The 18,480-nt window shown below is 39.4% G+C and overlaps 3 protein-coding genes across 5 annotated transcripts in view; 2 read left to right on the top strand and 1 right to left on the bottom strand.

The window, feature by feature from the left end:
* Positions 1-16,496, top strand: part of LOC105234095 (F-box/LRR-repeat protein 7) — a 40,916-nt gene extending 24,420 nt beyond the window's left edge. For all 3 annotated transcript variants that reach the window (XM_019988771.3, XM_011216338.4, XM_049448593.1), the window contains exons 3-6: positions 12,949-13,694; positions 13,759-14,592; positions 14,680-14,859; positions 15,117-16,496. In XM_019988771.3, coding sequence (XP_019844330.2) covers positions 13,040-13,694; positions 13,759-14,592; positions 14,680-14,859; positions 15,117-15,652 — 2,205 coding nt within the window. In that variant the 5' untranslated portion in view covers positions 12,949-13,039 and the 3' untranslated portion in view covers positions 15,653-16,496. The remainder of the gene's footprint in view (positions 1-12,948; positions 13,695-13,758; positions 14,593-14,679; positions 14,860-15,116) is intronic.
* LOC109579215 (uncharacterized) lies at positions 4,039-7,589 on the bottom strand. The gene is made up of 2 exons (XM_019988774.3): positions 7,458-7,589; positions 4,039-7,365 (listed from the first exon to the last, which is right to left on the bottom strand). The coding sequence occupies exon 2, from the start codon at positions 7,362-7,364 to the stop codon at positions 6,066-6,068; it is 1,299 nt and encodes a 432-aa protein (XP_019844333.2). The 5' UTR covers position 7,365; positions 7,458-7,589; the 3' UTR covers positions 4,039-6,065.
* A 164-nt stretch (positions 16,497-16,660) lies between the features above and the next one.
* On the top strand, positions 16,661-17,628 carry LOC105234097 (mitochondrial import inner membrane translocase subunit Tim16). Its single transcript, XM_011216341.4, has 2 exons — positions 16,661-16,961; positions 17,030-17,628. Exons 1-2 carry the CDS (start codon positions 16,799-16,801, stop codon positions 17,245-17,247), a joined length of 381 nt encoding a protein of 126 aa, XP_011214643.1. The 5' UTR covers positions 16,661-16,798; the 3' UTR covers positions 17,248-17,628.
* The last annotated feature ends 852 nt before the right edge of the window (positions 17,629-18,480 follow it).

Raw genomic sequence — 18,480 nt, 5'->3', positions numbered from 1 at the left:
CAACAGACATTTGCGAAGCCATTGAATGACTTATACATAAGTAAGTCAATTTATGGTGTCAGTCTCCAAAATTCAGAAAACTGCGTAAATAAAAAGTTATACGCGAGAACAGAAGTTTAGTATAGAACCTGAAATATACTCATAGCATGAGAAAAAACGTTATATTAACTACATATATATCAGGTATACAGGGTGCTTCGGTAAGCTTAAAATAATATAGCCATCTCAAAAACTAGGTTCGTTCGTTCGTTAGTATATACAAGGTGTGTTCCAAAGAAAACAGGACTTAAAAAAAAACAGAACAAAGGGGTTTTTCGGCAAAATCAATTTATTCTATTCAAAACAGTCTTCTTTTGCTTTAATACAGCTTTTTTCACGGTCCAAAAGTATGCCGAACGAGTGTTTTAGCTCGTTGGCCGGTATGGCCGCCTGTATGCCGGTGCAAGCCTTTTGAATAGACTCTACGTCTGCATAACGCTTTCCTTTCATGAGCAAATGAATTTTTCCGAAAAGGAAGAAGTCGCATATCAGATGAATACGGGTGTGATTAAGGGTTAAAATGTTATTTTTGGTCAAATAATCGTCCTTCGAATATTGGATTCTGAGCAATTTTTGGTCGTCAGTCAATTTGTGCGGAACAAACCGTGCACACACCTTTCGTAAGTCCAAATGTTGGGTCAAAATGCGTTAAATCGATGTTTTGGAGATGTTCAATTACATTTCAATGAATTTCAATGATGATTTCGGCTGATTTTTGATGAACTCACGCATAGTTTCGATGGAATTTCCGGTGATCACGGATTTTGATTGCCCCACATGTTGATCGTCATTTATGTCCTCACAACCACTTTGAAAACGTTGAAACCACTCGTGTGCTCTGCTACGGGATAGATAATCATCGCCATAAACTTGTTTTATCAATTGAAACGTTTCGGTAAAAGTTTTACCAATTTTAAAATAAAATTTTGTCCGAAGCTCATTTTCGCACCGATAACGCAATAACTTCACTTCCAATCGATGAAATGTCATGTAATTCTCACTGAACAATCGATAAAGATAGCGAATTCTAACGCACCTGTCGACATATAGATGGCGCCACCAGAGGGCGTTAGATTCAAAAAGTTCTGTTCACTTTGGAATGCACCTTGTATTGCATTCAGTGTACTTAGGGTTCTAAAATACCTTTTGTCAACAAACAAAGAAGCAGCGCGTTCGGATCTTGGCTCCTATGTCGTTGCTGACAGTCATAATTTTGAAGTTGTAGATAATTACGTCTATCTTGGAACCAGCATCAAAAATACCGACAATGTCAGCCTATAGTCTATCACAGAAGCACTCTGGTCAACAAGTACTACTTTGTACTAAGCAGGCAATTGAGAACTAAAGTCTTCTCTCGACGATACAAAACCAAACTCTACAATTCACACATTCCCTTCCTATACTATATATGGTGCAGAAGCATCCAAGCTTCTGAACATCCATTGAGACGGCTCTAGGAGTTTTCGAGAGACAGATTTTGTGAGAGTTTATGGTTTTTTGAAGATTGTCATCGTCGAATATCGTAGGCAATGACCTGTACGAGTTACACGACGATATTGACACAGTTCAGCGAATAAAAAGACAGCGGCTACGCCGGCGAGGTCTTTCAAATGGATGAAAGCACTCCCGCTTTAACAGATTTCGATGCAGTATATGCTGATGAAAGAAGAAAAAAAGTTTCGAAGTCAATAGATTGGATCATTTATATGAACAGTCTCGTTTCACACACAATCTTGCTTAATCTCACCAAATCCTTGTTTATTTATTTTGTTATGAAATTTAACTTTATCTTTACAACACCATTTCGCTTTAACTGTCGAAAGACAATCAAAAAGAATTTAGTATTATAGTTGTAAAACGCTTGGTGTACCAGCTGTTGATGATTACCTAGTTATAGTAACTCAAATGACCTCGGCTTTTGTTTAAACATCTGAAAAGAAGTTGATATTATCATAATGTGATACAAAAGTTTGTTTAAAAACACACGCCTATATACATATGTACATACGTGCAGATGTTACCTATACAAGCATCTACTATCAGTACCATACAAATCAAACAACCAAAAAAAATTGAAGGTTAATTCAACACCTCGGTTGTGGACTTGCTTACTGGCGTATGTTTTAACAGCACTATTACTTGAGTTACCTTTTATATTTTGTCATCTGGCAACCATAGTTTTGCAGTCTGGCAACTCACAACTTTATCATAAAGTTTGACATTTTTGGTATCATACATACTCAGAACGTTTTGACAAACGCGCGCTACTTGTGTTGTTTACAGTAACTAAAAATATTCTTCTCGTCCAGCAAAAAATTAAATTAAGTCAGGAACATTTTGGCGACGATGTTTTTTACTACTTTCGATGTGAATTAGCTCAGCAACACTGCATTCATGAACTTAATTCAATTTTTGGCGATGAAGCTCATTCAAGAATCAGTGATTTTTGAGGTCGTAGAACACCCCAAGACGAATTTTCTGAAGGCCTTTGTGCACGTTGGATCCCACTAATACTCAATTTGTCGGCAGCTCAAAACAGTCTCCTGTCGATTAGTCGAAATAAATGCTAATAAATATGGTAGCAGGGCTTCGAAACGCGTCTATGACAACATGACAGTTGGATTTACGCATATGAGCCCAAAGTAAACTACAGTCAACTATACACTGTTTATTCTTCATTGCGAGTGAGATTATTAAGAATCTCTTGGAGATCTTTTTATGATAGTACGGGTTTTTTTCCAATATTATATTACCTGTAATATTGATGTAGCTTGCAATTTCGTTGTGATTGGGACATGATCAGATTAGATTAGATGGCTGATCTAGAGAGATCGCACGTGGACTGATATATTTAATCCTTTGTGAAACTATAGAAAAGAACTCGCTATAACTAGGGAGGAGCTATTCTTACTGAGGGCAAAGAGATCACTACAACTCTTGCGATCGATCTTGGTCAAAAAGGTGGCATTGCGCTGGCTCTCGCAAAGCCCAGCTATTTAGTAGTAGAACACAGAAGAATACGGAAGAACCGAACGCACAGCAGTTCTAGGTTGCCTTTCCTTGTTAGCTCATCAGCTTTACAATTCCTGCGATTCCGCTGTGTCCTGACACCCATACCAGTCTTATCACAAATATACTCGATAGCGAGGTTAGGCACTCCTTGTCCAACCCTGAACGCGCTGTTAATGAGTTCAAGGTTGGTATCGCCGCCCTGCTATCTGAGTGGTTTGTAAGATGGTTGGGAAATCTAGAAGTAACTGATTTATAATTATACTAAATAACTTTGTTTGTACATAGTGCAAGGTACATATTTTATTTCGCTAATATTTTTTGTATTATTTTTCTGCGAATTTGTGGCTTTGACCACTCTGAAGTCTCCTATTCACTTTAGTTCCAAATTTCAGATGTTACTTGGAAGCAAATTAAATTTTTATGATTAAAATGAAATTTCAACGATTAAAATTTGTTTAATTTGCAGGCTCGCTCAATTAAACTAAAATATTCACTGAAAAAAATTCACTTGTAAACCAGTAAAAAATAAACTCGTCCATTCCAAAATCTTTATTATCACATATTTTCCAATAGCTATATAGAAGACACATACTAATTTCTTACACAAGCAGCTTTACAGTCTGATTTTCTTACAAAATTATTGCCATTTCCACCGCAACCACCATAGTTGAATTGCTTACAAGCTTTCGAAGTGGAATCGTAATAGTAGCGACGCAACAAAGCGCGGCATTGACCAACTACGCGCGGCAGAGAACAAACTGAAAATACATGAAATGAATCAATACATTTAAAGATATTCTTAACGCATTTTACAATATTTTTTGATAATTTATATTTAAAATATTTTCTTACCAGCTCTTTGTTTTTGTGCATCCACGGCCAGAAAATTCAAAAGCACCACGAAGCAGAAAACGCCTAAAATCGCACGTGTGACAGACATATTTTAACTATTTTGTATTAACGGTTATATCTTAGAGCTGCAGTTGACTTCGCCGAAGCAGTTGTTCAATTACTGACTGTTAATAAAATATTTTTCTTTAATAAATATTTTTCAATTCGGGTCTTCATTATACCCATTCATGTATGTATTTATGCAGCTGTTAAAATTTGTATAAAATACCATAATGCGTAGAAAGGCTCATATTCATTCAATACAATTTAAATAATACTATATTCGGCTCTGTGTGCGTTTATTTGTGCGAAAGAAGTATATACATATATCCAGACAAATGTATACGTAGGCCTAGTTGCCGCTTCTAAAAGCCCTACTTCCAGCAGTAACAAAAAATATATAAAAACAAGTTATAACGGTCGCATTTCGAGCTAACCGTCTTACCTAGAGTACAATCTTCTAAAGATTTTAGAGAATATTTCTACAAAGTCTAATCTATAATATAATTATTATTCTTCTTCTTTATTGACGTAGACTCCGTTTACGCGGCTATAGCCGAATTTACAACATCGCACCATTCGTTCTTCCTTTTCACTACTTGGCTCCAATTGGAGATTCCAAATGTAGCTATGTCCTTCTTCTCCTGGTCTTTCCAACGGAGTGGGTTATTGGGTGGTTTCCTCTTAAACTGCTTCCCCGGCGGGTACTACGTCGAACACTTTCAGATGTGGAGTGTTTTCATCCACATGGATGACATAACCTCCCCACCTACCCATCGTACGTGCTGTCTTTTAATTCACTGAATGTCATCGTTTGTAGATCTCGTACAGCTTATCCTTCCAACGTTCTCTCGAAAACTCGTAACGTCGACTCATCAGATGTTGTTTTCGTCCAAGCCTTTGCACCATATAGCAGGATGGGAATAATAAGTGACTTATACAATTTCGTCTTTGTTCGTCGAGAGAGGACCTCCTACTCAGTCCGAAAATGCACTTTATGGCAAGAGTTTTTCTGCGTTGGATTTTGAGGCTTACATTGTTGCTGATGTTAATATTGTTTCCAAGACAGACGAAATTATTTACGACTTCGAAGTTATGACTGTCAACAGACGACTATTTGCTTGATGACAGAAGATATTTCGTCGTTCACTACCAGACCCATTTACTTCACTTTATTATCCAAACTGGAGAAAGCAGAACTAACGACGCCAGCAGCTGTACACTCTTATAAAAGATTGTGCCTTTTCGATTCAGCTCTGCAGCTCGAATTATTTCCTCCAGGTGTATATTGAAGAAGTCGCACAATAAGTAGTTGCCTTGTCTGAAACCTCATTTGGTATCGAATGGCTCGGAGAGGTCGTTTCCATTCCTGACGGAGCCTTTAGTATTGCTCAATGTCAGTTTACACAACCGTATTTGTTTCGCGGAGACAATAAGTTCAGACATAGCGGCATAAAGTCAGCTCCGTTTCGTGCTAACAAAAGCAGCTTTGCAATCAATGAAGAGAGGGTATATGTCTATCCTCTTTTCACGGATATTTCCCAAGATTTCAGTTTACTCAAAGTAGTCTAATAATCTGAAATATATAGTGAGCTGGTCGGGCCTAATAAATGGAATATACCCGTCTTTCAATCGAGAAAGAACTACCAAATCAACAGCAAACCCGTTCATATTTCAGAACTTATTATTTCCGAAATATTTTCCACGATTTCAACCACAGTACTGATTTTCAATTCTCACTTTTACACCTCTCTTGAAATAAACTTCCCGAACGCTTCCTCGTGCTGTTCACCCTTGCAAGTCTGTACACAATTTTCATTTACTCAGTAAATATCGTTTATGTAATTTTTACATTTTTTTTTATAAAATATCCACAACTTATTCATAAAATGCAACCAGCTGCAGCCCTATTTGTTAAAATCAACAAAATATCTGTGTATACTTCATTGTTTTTAACAGACAGAGCTCCAACTGATGCGTCCGCGGTAAATAAATTTAGCATCTACTTAGCATACATTCATATGTACATAATAATACCGAAAATATTGCGCAATCAGCAGCGACAGACATTATTACGACCGAACTGTAAAACTCTTTTGCAGCCATTGCATTTCACTGTTCCGTTATGACACGCTATTACAAGAACACATCACACTGAAGTCCGAGTCTTCCGGAAAGTAATCTGGCAGTCCAGCTGCATTTTTTATGGCATCGTCATGTTCCTTTTTGCATAACACGGCAAAATCACGCTCGGCCGCTTTCGCCTTTTCCTGCTTTTTCTGACATTTTTTACACTCTTTGAGCAGCACCAGCAATTTCTCTAAATCCCGCATTTCGCGTTTGCTCGGTTTTCGGACAACGTTTCGAGATGATAGCATGTGCTTCAGTGGCGGCGATGGTTTTTTCTCCTCTTCGACTATAAGCTCGTCTAGTATGCTATTCAACCTTTCCAATTTATCTAGCGTGCAATCAGTACGTAACGGTACACCCCAGTATTCTTCGAGCGCATGAAATTGACAGTTCGTATCTGATTGTGATTTATCAAATTCAACACTTTTCCTCCTAAATTTATCTAGCGCAGTTTTTTCGTTTACGCTGGCTTTCTTCATTTGTACAGGAACTGATTGTTGTTGTAAATTCATTTCGAACAATAGATTTTCTTTAGCGCTTTTCTCATCAACAATTGATTGCACTGTTCCGGCACGACTTTCGGGCTCCTGACTTATTTGACTGGCTTTCGACTTTTCCTTACTCTGACGTTTTCGACCTTTGCGAACACTATGACCACGTCTACTTTGCTTCATATCCTGTCCGCCACTGTCAAGACTTTTAATACTTTTTCTTCTCCCTTTTCTCTTTCTTTGTCCTTTTTTAGGCCCATCCGATGTGACACTTTGTTGGCTCTTGCGACTTGATCTTCTTCGTGCTCGACCTCTTCGCTTGCCAGTACGACGTCTCTTTGCACTTTCGTCTATATCGGAAGTGGCACTTTGTTTGGATTTTAGTATTTTTCTTCGTTTAGTCAACTTACTACTCTCTTCGCTAGCAACTACAGCTTCTAGTGGTGGCAATACGCTTTTAAGGCTATCGGTTATCTTCTGTTCATTTCGGTTGCTACTTATTTCTTGAAAAACACTTGTAGCACTATGCGATTTCAGTGCAATTTCACGTTCATATTGCTCATTGGTCATTGTGGGCACAATATTTTGCATTGCAACCGTTTCGCGCAGTCTCACTGTCGGTTCCCAGCTCATGCGCTGCTTCTTAATTATGGTAGCTATATCCAGGCCCGTAGTGTGTCTTCTCTTAATATTCGCCTTGTGCATCCAACGTCTGGCAAATTTACGCATTGCGGTATATTTCTTTACGATTTCAGGCATAAGTTCGGAGTAAATGTCGGTACTTGGCTCACTTCCGCCCATTCTACGTAAGATTTGTAATTTATTGCTGTTTACTTGGGTAATTTCTCCGTTCAAGCTATGCTCGACCGCTGCACGTAAAACGTTATTACTTACGGCTTGTTTCAACTGCTCGCTATAGATCGCCAAAGTCCGTTCTAATTCGCCGAGTCTTTTCGTGCTCTGTTTATGTCTATATACTGCTTTCATCAGAACTGTCGTTCGGTTCTTTATTTGCCTCTCTAAATGCTTTTGCTCGGCCCGAAGTGCATCGTATTGTCGGCTGAGCTCTATAAATGCATTGACTTTCTCCTTTTTATCTCTTTCTTCCTTCCTTCTTTTGATTATACGATTGATACTGGCATGAGTTTTACTCCTCTCCAATTGACGTATTCTTGTTTCGAGAGACTGCTGTTTCGTCGCATTGTAGAATCTTGCGAATGTTGAATTAGCACCAAAGAATTTGTTGAATTTATTTGGTGTTCGTAGTGTTCTTAAATGTAAAGATTGCTTCCAAGGTTGATAGCGCATTTTTTTTGTTTTTAATCTTATCTTGTATCTTTTTTATGTTGAATATATACTGAAAATTTATGTACATCAATTTTGAATTAAAGAGAAATTGGAAATGACAATTTTTGATAAGTGCTCGCAATGAAAACCGATTTTTCATATGAAAAGAAAGGTCTTTGTAATTTGTAATAAAAGTATGTATTATATTAGGACTCACTCTAGGTGTAATGCCCAGTCAACTTGAGAGATTAGCCATCATCGCGCCAGTCGTTTCTTATTTTCGCAAATTGACGCCAATTCGAGATACCAAGTGCAACCAGGTCCTTCTCCATCTGATCACTCCAACGAAATCGAGGACTTCCTCTGCTTCCTCCGAAGGCAACTAAGTCGAAAACTCTCAGAGCTGGAGTGTTTTCATCCATTCGGACGTCATGACTTAGCCAGCGTAGCCGTTGTCTCTTAATTCGCTGAACTACATATGTCAATGTCGTCGTATATCTCGTACAGTTCATGGTTTCATCGAACTTCGACTTCGAAATTACGACTATCAAGGTTAACGTGGTAGCCAAATCTCCGAAGCTGTCGCTTGAGTTTGCTAAATAGCCAGAAGTCGGGTCTAAATCAGGAGAATGCGGTGGTTGCGGTACGATATTGGTCCATAATTTGTCGAAAAACTCACTAAGAATCAATGCAGTATGCGACGGTGCATTATCGTGGTGCAAAAACCAACTGGTTTCGGCCCATAATTCCGAATCTTCATATAAATAGCTTTACATAACACTCAGATAGTATTCCTTGTTGACAGCTTGGCCGGTCGGATGGAATTCTGAGTGCACCACAACTCGAATGACCTGAATTGACCTGGCTTTTTTGGCTTCGTCTCACCTTTGCCACGATACTCGATTGACCGCCTGTTTCCGGGTCGTAAGCATAGATCTAAAACTCATCGCCAGTAATAATACGTTTCATGACATCCTAGTAGTGGGAAAGCATTGTTTCAAAGACGCGTATACTAAACACTAATGATTATTTTGATGTGACATTTGGCATAGAGTCATAATATGTAACTACAAAGTCATTCAGTTCTTCCTAATTCTAGTTAGAAAAGTTGATATGACTTCCGATGTCAAGAAAATTAAATCAAATTTACTAACACAGGCTTTTCTAATATACATATGTATGTACCTTCTTAAATACAAGTATATCTATTTTTAGGAACATTATTAATGGTCGTCCCGCAGCGTAAAGGTTCCCTCATTATATAGGGTACAGTCGCCGCAATTTGCTCGAAAAGCGCCCTCCGTTGTATAAGCTCAGTCGCAATCACCGCGACCAATCTAATTACCGCCCAGTGAACTTGTATACATTTTCATTGCTCTAGGGAAATTTGTATATATGTATGTACGGCTTAAACACATTCATACACATGAAATAGATGTAGATATGCAATGATATCAAAAGCAAAAAAACGCAGATCAATACTAGCTGGCTTGATAATGATGCTAGCAGACGTCTTATACTTGTTCGCAAAACTGTTGAGGTTTCAGATTGTCCGCGGAGCTATTCGAAGATGCCATATTTTATATATTGAACTGAATGGGGTTCAAAGTTACGTTATTAAAAATTATTTTAAATAATTTTCATCTCTTAAATGGTATGCTGCTTGTGACGGAGTTTAACCCAGAAAATAAGCAAAACCTTCAATTGTATTGCTGACAAGTTTGGGAACTTAGCTCTCTGTAGTTATTATTAAACCTAAATTATCGAACTTACAGAACTTTTGACAGCTGAGAAACGTTAATAGGTGTTGGGGGTCCTCACAGGTGGATTACACTTATGAAAAAACTTTTCATAAAATTCCTGAACACCTTATTGATGGCACAACCATTGATCAGGTAATACCAAAATGCTCTTCAGGGTTAGGATTAACTGATGAGAAATGGTCCATCGTACATACTCATACAAATAAAGCAAAAACTGTTTGGGATATCAATGAAATTTTTTATTCCTGTAAAAGTACATTGGATCTCCTTGTGTATGGAACTCAATTTCTTTGCATGGCCACCACGAGCACGCTTGCAGAAGTCCAGACACTGAACCCAATTTTCGACGGTTTTCAAGCATAAATCGGCCGATACTGCTGCAATTTCAAGTTCGATATTCGAAGTAAGACCATAGACCACGGACTTGACGTAGCTCCATAGGAAATAGTCTAACGGCGTCAAATCGCACGACCGATGCGCCCAATTAACTGGGCCATTTCGTGATAAAACACGTTCACCAAACTTGCTTTTCAATAAATTGATTGTGACATTCGCTGTGTGGCTTGTGGGCCATCCTGTTGGAACCACATATTTTCCAAGTCCATATCATTGAATTCGGCCCAAAAATATTCCGTTATCATTGAGCAATAGCGATTCCCATTCACAGTAACGTGCCGGTCTTGATCATCACGGAAGAAGTACGGCCCAATGACGCCGCCGGCCCATAAACCGCACCAAACCGTAATTTTTTCGGGATGCAATGGTGACTCATGAAGTACGTGTGGATTGCTGCCTGACCAATAACACATATTTTGCTTATTGACGAAGCCATTCCGCCAGAAATAAGCCTCAACGCTGAAGATGATTTTTCGATGAAAATCCGGATAATTTCAAGTTGTTGCTCAGTCCAATTCACGAACATACGACGATTCTGGTGGTCAAGTGGCTTCAGTTCTTACGTCACTTTGATCTTGTAAGGATATAGGCTAATATCTTTTCGAAAAATTCGCCACGACGACGTCACAGAGATGCCCAACGCTTGAGAACGACGTGTGAGAGACTGATAATAAGTCTTCCTCAATTAATGCAGTAGCGGCAGCAATATTCTCGACACTACGGGCACTTCTTTGTCTCACTGGCACGGTAAAATTTTTTATTGTGCCTGTGGAGAGAGACTTAAATGTGGATCTGACAGGACGATTATGACGACCATAAATTCAAGCGAATTATGTTGAGTAAAAAGAAGGAATTTGGCAAAAATTGCATTTCAATGTGGCAGCGGACTTTTCAATTGATCTCGTCTATATATCCGAAGCTTTTTCCGAGATCAACTTTAATTTTTCGGAGGATATTTTCAAATATAAGTAATCAAGTAGATATAACGTCTTAAATTCATAACATCAAGCCCAGCCAGTGTGACCCTGCGTGTGCCAAGACGGTCTCTATTGAGAAGTAAAAAAACGCACGTTGAAAGATCTTCAAAGCAGGACGAGCAGTTAAGACTCAAAAATTCCACTTTCCGTTGTGCTAGCCAACATTCCGCAATGTTAAATTCAACGCTACACAGTACATACTTATTGTTGCTGTTGCTGGGCTGGTGCATTGCGACCATGCCCTGCGGCACTGAAAATGCATCAAAATAATGAGCATGGAATGTGCATTTAAAGCATGTCATTACCTGCCTGTGAATCCATACACTACTTGCCCCCGACACCCGGCAGCTAAGGTAGTGCGCAATCAGACGAAATGAAGAAGCGTCTCGGTAGCAATGAGGGCGACGATGGCGACGAGGGTCAATAGCGCGATTGATAGCTCAAGCGACAGTAGTGCTTGCAGCATTTAAGTCGGCCGAGTGTTCGGAAGGCGGCAGTGTAGCTAATTGTGGCAGCACATTTATTAAAAAAAATATATATACATACTTATACATTTATATACTCGTAAATGCCTCGTTTCCTCTTTGCCGGTCGCTCGAATTTGTCGTAATGCCGAACAGCTGTCGTAATTTTACTGCGATTATGGATTTGGTTGGCTACGTTGTTAGCGAGAGGTTTGTTGCTATTGTTGTTAGCCATGTACACATGCAGATTAGTCGCTTTATAACACGCACTCGCCAGACACATACGTACATACTCATGTCCGTAAGGTAGCGCATTGAACAGCTACGTCAGTTGATTTGCATATTTTGCTGGCTACAAAGTATCAACAGCACAACAACAACAAGAGTTATTACAACAAAGCCAGCAATTGCTCGGTTTAATGTAAAAATGCTATAAACGCGCAGCAGCAGCTGAAGCGCCCCATAATTTTCTCGCTGCCACAGTCTTGCGAGATCAATGTATTTTTTGACGTTCGAAAGATCGCTGCTTGGAGATTGGTTACAGGCGAGTTCTTGTAAATTGGAGCAAAAGCACAGCAGAAAGTGTATAAAATTACGCTTACAGGGCACATACAAATATATGTGATATTTTTCTAGGGATATGCGAGGTGTGTTTGATAAGTCTCCGACCCGTTTGATTTCGCACAAAATATCGTTAGACACAACTTCAGTCCAACTACTCGTTTTATGAAGCCTAGAGCAAACAACTTGTTGAGTTCTGCAAGTAAACAGTCTCGTAAGTATTTATAATTCGAAGCAACATAGCTTCGTGGGTCACTGGACACAGCTTCAGATTTGACATGAAACCCTCAACGTCAAAACCACGATCGTGCCGTCAGGTCAGGAGAATATTGAAATTGGAGAATCGTCTAACAAAAGTTGACTATGACCTCCCGGCGATTCGGGTGTATGGCCGTGAAAGTTGCTATCAGACTCAGAGATTCTGGTTTTATAAAGGAAGACATGTCTACACATCCGGAAATCCTTACAGGCATACAGATAGACTTTATACCGTATCTAAAGGATGCTGTAGTCACCAAAACATACTCTGGCCGCATCTTCTCTCCCCATATACCTGCGACGTAGTCGTGGGTGGTGGAATCGCGAGCAACTGTAAAGCTAATGATCTGGCAAGGATGGGTACCCGGGTCGGTAAAATGGAAAAATCGCTCGTAAGAGATCCAGTGAGCTTTTTGCCTTTAGTAAGGCCAACGTCTTCTCCCTATCGGCTGATCTCCGGATCAGCCATCGAACCTAATATAACCGTTGTCTTGCACAATAACCCAGGTCAAATTTTGTGAAACTATTTTTCTTAATACATATGTATACCATATAAGGACTTCATTTAGACCGGTCAGTGTGTATGACAGCTATAGCTATAGCTTAAGTTCGACACTATAAAATTACATGTCTATTAAAAACCCTTAAAGCTACAAAATTTTCTCATTTTTATTTGCAGCTCACCACCAACTTTAGGCTTCTGCAAACGCACTTTCTGTCGTTGTCGTCAAAGCAGCATCTACATTTTTCTCACCACCACCGCATTCAGCATGTCGCACCAGACCGCACGCCGCGCACAAGCGCCTACAAGTCTCGAGTGTCCGCTAGCATCATTGGGACGCAACAGTAGCACCGTCATCGATTCGCTGACGGGACATCATCAACCGCCATATCATCATCCGCTCAGTTCCAGTCCACTCGATCCGCAGGTCTATCAAATGTCACGCAAATCGCCGGACCTCAGCATCGATGCGGACGATATCATCTACACACCATCGGCTTCGCAACAAGGTGATACCGTAGATGGACTGCTCAATGAATTGGTTAACATTGAAGAAGATGCGGAAACTGCTGCAGTAGCTGCATCGGCGCTGAATGCGACCGCGCAACGTAATCACACCCTACCAGAAATGTATCAGTTGCCACATAGCAGCTCACATGGCGGTGGTACAACAGCCGGTCGTATAACTAGACATCAGGGTGGACGTTGCAGCGTACCAACGGTGTCAAGTGCGGTCAATGGTAGTAGCACACGTAATATGCAATACTTTTTGGAGAAGAAAATGGACGCGCTCTACTTGGGCAATGCGATACGCGCGCTTCCCTTGGGATCGGAGGCGAGTCATTTTCAGAATGAGCGCTATTTTCTCGAAGACGGACTGCGTAATATATGCAATTATAATAATGGCACCGAACGACTAGCGGGTGAGTTTCGGCAATCACACTAATTTGTTGAAATTTATTTTATTTGTACTTTTCCGCATGTCAGACGCGCACTACTTGCGCCATCACGCCTCCAGTCCCAGCGAAACGAGCGGTTCCGATCGTTACCTGCTAAATCGCACCGGTTCACCGACGGATGCATTCAGCTCTTCCAATCATTTGGAAAATTTTGCCAACACCAGCAACAATACCACATCCTCTAACCTTGCGCTGGATCAACGTTTCCACCATACCAAAGTGAAAAGTCTCTCCGATGGGCTCTGCAACATCGGACGCTTCTCACCTAGTCTGGATCAAGGTTATGCCACGCTTGTTTCGCCCTCGCCAACGGGTCATCATCCAAACACAATCACAACGCATAGCATCGTACACCACCCACCGCCGTCGACGACCACTTTAACAGCAGTGACACGCACACGACACGACAATGTCGCGCCACCACCATGGAATAAGAAGACCTTCCGTTCGGGACCACTCTTTGATCGGCTGCCCGACGATGTGGTTTTGAAGATTTTCAACTGGTTCGACAGTTGTGAGTTGTGTATTTTGGCACGCGTGTGTCGACGTTTCGACCAACTCGCCTGGCGCCCAGTGCTCTGGAAGGTGATCTCGCTGAAAGGTGAACACCTGAATGGCGATAAGACGCTAAAAATGATTTTCCGACAATTGTGCGGGCAAACATGCAATGGCTCGTGTCCGGAAGTAGAGCGTGTAATGCTCTCCGAGGGCTGTCGAATATCCGATAAGGGTTTGCAGTTATTAACGCGACGCTGTCCAGAATTGACACATTTGCAACTGCAAACCTGCATGCAGGTGTCGAATCAAGCGCTCATGGACGTACTTACAAAATGTACAAATTTGCAGCATCTCGATGTGACGGGTAAGTACGGTTGCAAGTGTATTAAGCTGTAAAGACGTTATAAAGCTAAAATGGAGTGACTTATGTTCATCATTTTATATCTTCCAGGCTGCAGCCAGGTGGTCAGCATCAGCACGCATCCAAATCTGGAACAACCACGCCGTCTGCTGCTGCAATATTTAGATCTTACGGATTGCCTTGTCTTAGACGACGTCGGACTAAAAATCGTGGTGAAAAACTGTCCACAACTGGTGTATCTATACCTTAGACGCTGTATAAAAATTACAGGTGCGTATTGCCAAAACTCACGCAATAGTTTTAAACAGAGATAAAGAGTTGCCCAACTCGCATGTTATTGGAAGTGAGACCGTAAATCACGTCCTGGACTTTTTCAGTTGTGTTGAGTTCAGCAGGTTTTGACTTTATCAATTGGAAAAGGAGGGACGTTGAGATTGAAATCCCACCAATGGCATAAGTTATGCATGCCTTTATCGCTGGTTTTAACTACATACATACAGATATATACTAAATTATTATGCTTCCAGATGCCGGCTTGAAATTCGTACCAAGTTTTTGCATCGCACTCAAGGAGCTCAGCATATCCGATTGCGTGAACATTACCGATTTCGGCCTCTATGAACTCGCCAAACTCGGCGCTGTTTTACGGTACCTCTCCGTGGCGAAGTGTGATCGCGTCTCCGATGCTGGACTCAAAGTGATCGCGCGTCGCTGCTATAAGCTGCGTTACCTAAATGCGCGCGGTTGTGAAGCGGTGAGCGATGATTCCATTACCGTATTGGCACATTCCTGCCCGCGTCTGCGTGCACTTGACATCGGCAAGTGCGATGTAAGTGATGCGGGTTTACGTGCGCTCGCCGAAAGCTGTCCGAATTTGAAGAAGCTCAGCTTGCGGAATTGTGATATGATAACGGACCGTGGCGTGCAGTGTATTGCTTACTACTGTCGTGGCCTACAACAACTGAACATACAGGATTGCCAGATATCGATTGAGGGCTATCGGGCGGTGAAGAAGTACTGTAAGCGCTGCGTTATAGAACACACAAATCCAGGGTTCTGTTGAAGCGTTAAGCGTTAGATGTCGTAGTCGTACGCATGGTTATTTTCATTTTTAGTAAAGTGTGTGTCACACACGGTGGTGAATAGAGGCAATATAATGAATTTTCTTTATGTGCATTTAGGTTTTTTGGACTTTTAGCGTTTAGCATTTGTTATGCCCCTCACTCGAAATACTCTGCATTTAAACTTATTCTCATAAAGTAACTTTCATCTAAACTTGGATTCGTAAACGGAGTTGCAAAACTTCAAAACATGGTCCTCTACCGTGCTTCAAAATATGCACAGCTGTCAGAAAATCATATGCACTCATATACAACGGTATAACTGTATATGTATGTAGTTATCATTTCCTTTTAACCCATCTGATTCTCTTAGCAATAAGCTACTTTGCAACGCAAGCGCAGCCTATACTAGATTTTCCTTTTTTTTCTTTTTTGAATTCCACCAAACTTGTCAGTTTACGGAAAATTATGCTTAGCAAATATTTACATAAATATATGTTACTTCTTTTTTTTAATTTTGTAGAAGCAATGCGTGTTTAGGTATGTGCTGTCTCAAGCGTTGTACAAACGTTTTTATCTTCATTTACTTATATATATAATATTTATAAAAAATATTTTAACGAGCTTGTAAATACAGTAGATACATATAAATTATGCAAGTAAATTAAAATTTCCTTAATTATAAATATGATAATTGGTAAAACAAAATAATTTAGCATAATTCACAGTGTTTGTTTTTGTTTCTGTAAATTATATTTTTTATTGAAATGCATATAAAATCATATTAAAAATAAATGACACTCAACACAATTTAACAAACACGCTTAATTTATTTGTTACATATATTTTACTTATATAAATTATTTGTTGCACGAACACACGTAACTTGTATTCAAAATGTGCAGGAATTCAAATTTTTTACCACCCTGTTGTCGGTTAGCAGTGCTGCCAAGTTAATAATAACATATGTCAGAAACATCTGATAAACCAGCACCAGTTTTAGGTTAGAAACGATTGTGTAATGTCAACTTGTAAACAGGCAATTTTCGCATTACTGACTAAAAGTTTCACAATATTTTCACATTAATAATTTTTACCAGAAATAAAGGTGTACATTATCGATATTTACACAAAAAACGAACTGAAACATGGCGAAATATTTGGCGCAGATCATTGTGCTTGGCGGGCAAGCTATTGGCCGTGCATTTGCGAAAGCGTTGAAGCAAGAAATAGCGGCATCACAGGAGGCTGCACGTCGCGGAGGTGGTGGACCGCAGGGAGAAAAACGTGCGGAAGCCAATGCGCGAACTGGTAAATTAAATGCTAATTATATTAATACAAATATTTTAATTGCATTTGTCTTTTTACATTGGGTATAGGCATGACATTGGAAGAGGCCAAACAAATATTGAATGTGGACGATTTAAAGGATCTGCAGAAAGTTATTAAAAACTATGAACACTTGTTTGCGGTGAATGAAAAAGCGAAAGGCGGTTCCTTTTATATACAGTCAAAAGTGTTTCGTGCAAAGGAACGTATTGATCATGAGTTGAAACAACAAATGGATGCGGCACGGTCAAAACAAAGTGAAACGTGATGAGGTGCAATGCTATTGTGATGAAAATAATTATCAATTGCGCATAATTATTTGATATCTATAAATAGGTTAAATATTCTAGAATTAATTTAACGTAAGCGGTAAAAGAAAATCTTTTAAATTACGACGAGAGAAAAAAAAACGAATGACAGTAAACACAACGTAGAACAAAGCAGGAACTAAAAATGCAGGAGATCAATGCGCTTGCCATGTTTTTTGTATAACGATCAAAGGCATTGTAAATAAGAAAATGTTAGTTTAGAAATAAAACTTGAATTTATTTTAAGATTTTGCAAATAAGTAGCTGGAAGACATTAAGTTCCTTTGTACAGTGTATAGCGCAATAGACTAACAGGATCTCCTGCTTTCAAACAAAGTCTTAAAGTGCGAGCATGTCTTGCATAAAAATATATATGAATTTGTTGAAACTTAAAAAATATGTGTAAACATTAATAAAAAAATTTGTTTTTATTAAAAAATGGTCTAAATATTATTTCCAAGATAATTTTTGGAAAAGGAACACTAGCCTTATATTTTAGTTACTTTTAAATATAGAAACCAAAGCAATGTTCACTTTGGTATCACCAAAGTAAGAACATCCTTCACAAATAAAAAAAAGTTTGACAGCTATATGCAACAGGGTCTGATATCGACGGCTCCGACAAATGCAGCTGTTTGGGAGAACAGGACATGCTCACAATTTCAGATCGATATTTCTTAGCTAAGAGATTAGTTTTTAGTTATACAGAAAGACGGACAGATAAACTGACATGGATATCAGCTAGTCAGAATGATGTTTTATATTTATGTTGTGACGAACACAGCTGATGGGACAAAATAAAATCGGCGATAAACTGCCAGATTTAACCAAACAGCGTAGTTGCCAGAATGTTCCATGGCGAAGACCCAGTTCTAATTTAGAGTGTTGCCGTGTACAGAGTTACCTGCCAATTAATTTCTGGTCAAAAAAGCATTCTTTAGCAAAAAAGAATTCGTGGCTAATATAACCGGAACTTAACAGTCACGTGGCTTTTAAAAAGACATTCAGAAAAGGGCACAAAATGAAAATAGTAATAAAAGTTGTAAATTTGGGTTACATTTTTAGATTTCATTCCTTATATTTTACAAAACGCTACGCAAACCCTACAATTGCAAATAGAACAGTTTTTTTTTTATAATTTCGATACTTTCTTTTTTAAATCGATATACTTTGACGAAAATTTATCGATCTCG

The sequence above is a fragment of the Bactrocera dorsalis genome, chromosome 2 (genome assembly GCF_023373825.1).
Source record: "Bactrocera dorsalis isolate Fly_Bdor chromosome 2, ASM2337382v1, whole genome shotgun sequence".
Lineage (NCBI taxonomy): Eukaryota > Metazoa > Arthropoda > Insecta > Diptera > Tephritidae > Bactrocera > Bactrocera dorsalis.
This window is presented reverse-complemented; position numbering and strand designations above follow the sequence as displayed.

Coding starts and splice junctions, on each gene's coding strand:
- LOC105234097 (XM_011216341.4), top strand. CDS start 16,799: ATGGCGAAATATTTGGCGCAGATCATTGTGCTTGGCGGGCAAGCTATT. Junction 16,962..17,029: donor GGAAGCCAATGCGCGAACTG/GTAAATTAAATG, acceptor CATTGGGTATAG/GCATGACATTGGAAGAGGCC.
- LOC109579215 (XM_019988774.3), bottom strand. CDS start 7,364: ATGGGCGGAAGTGAGCCAAGTACCGACATTTACTCCGAACTTATGCCT.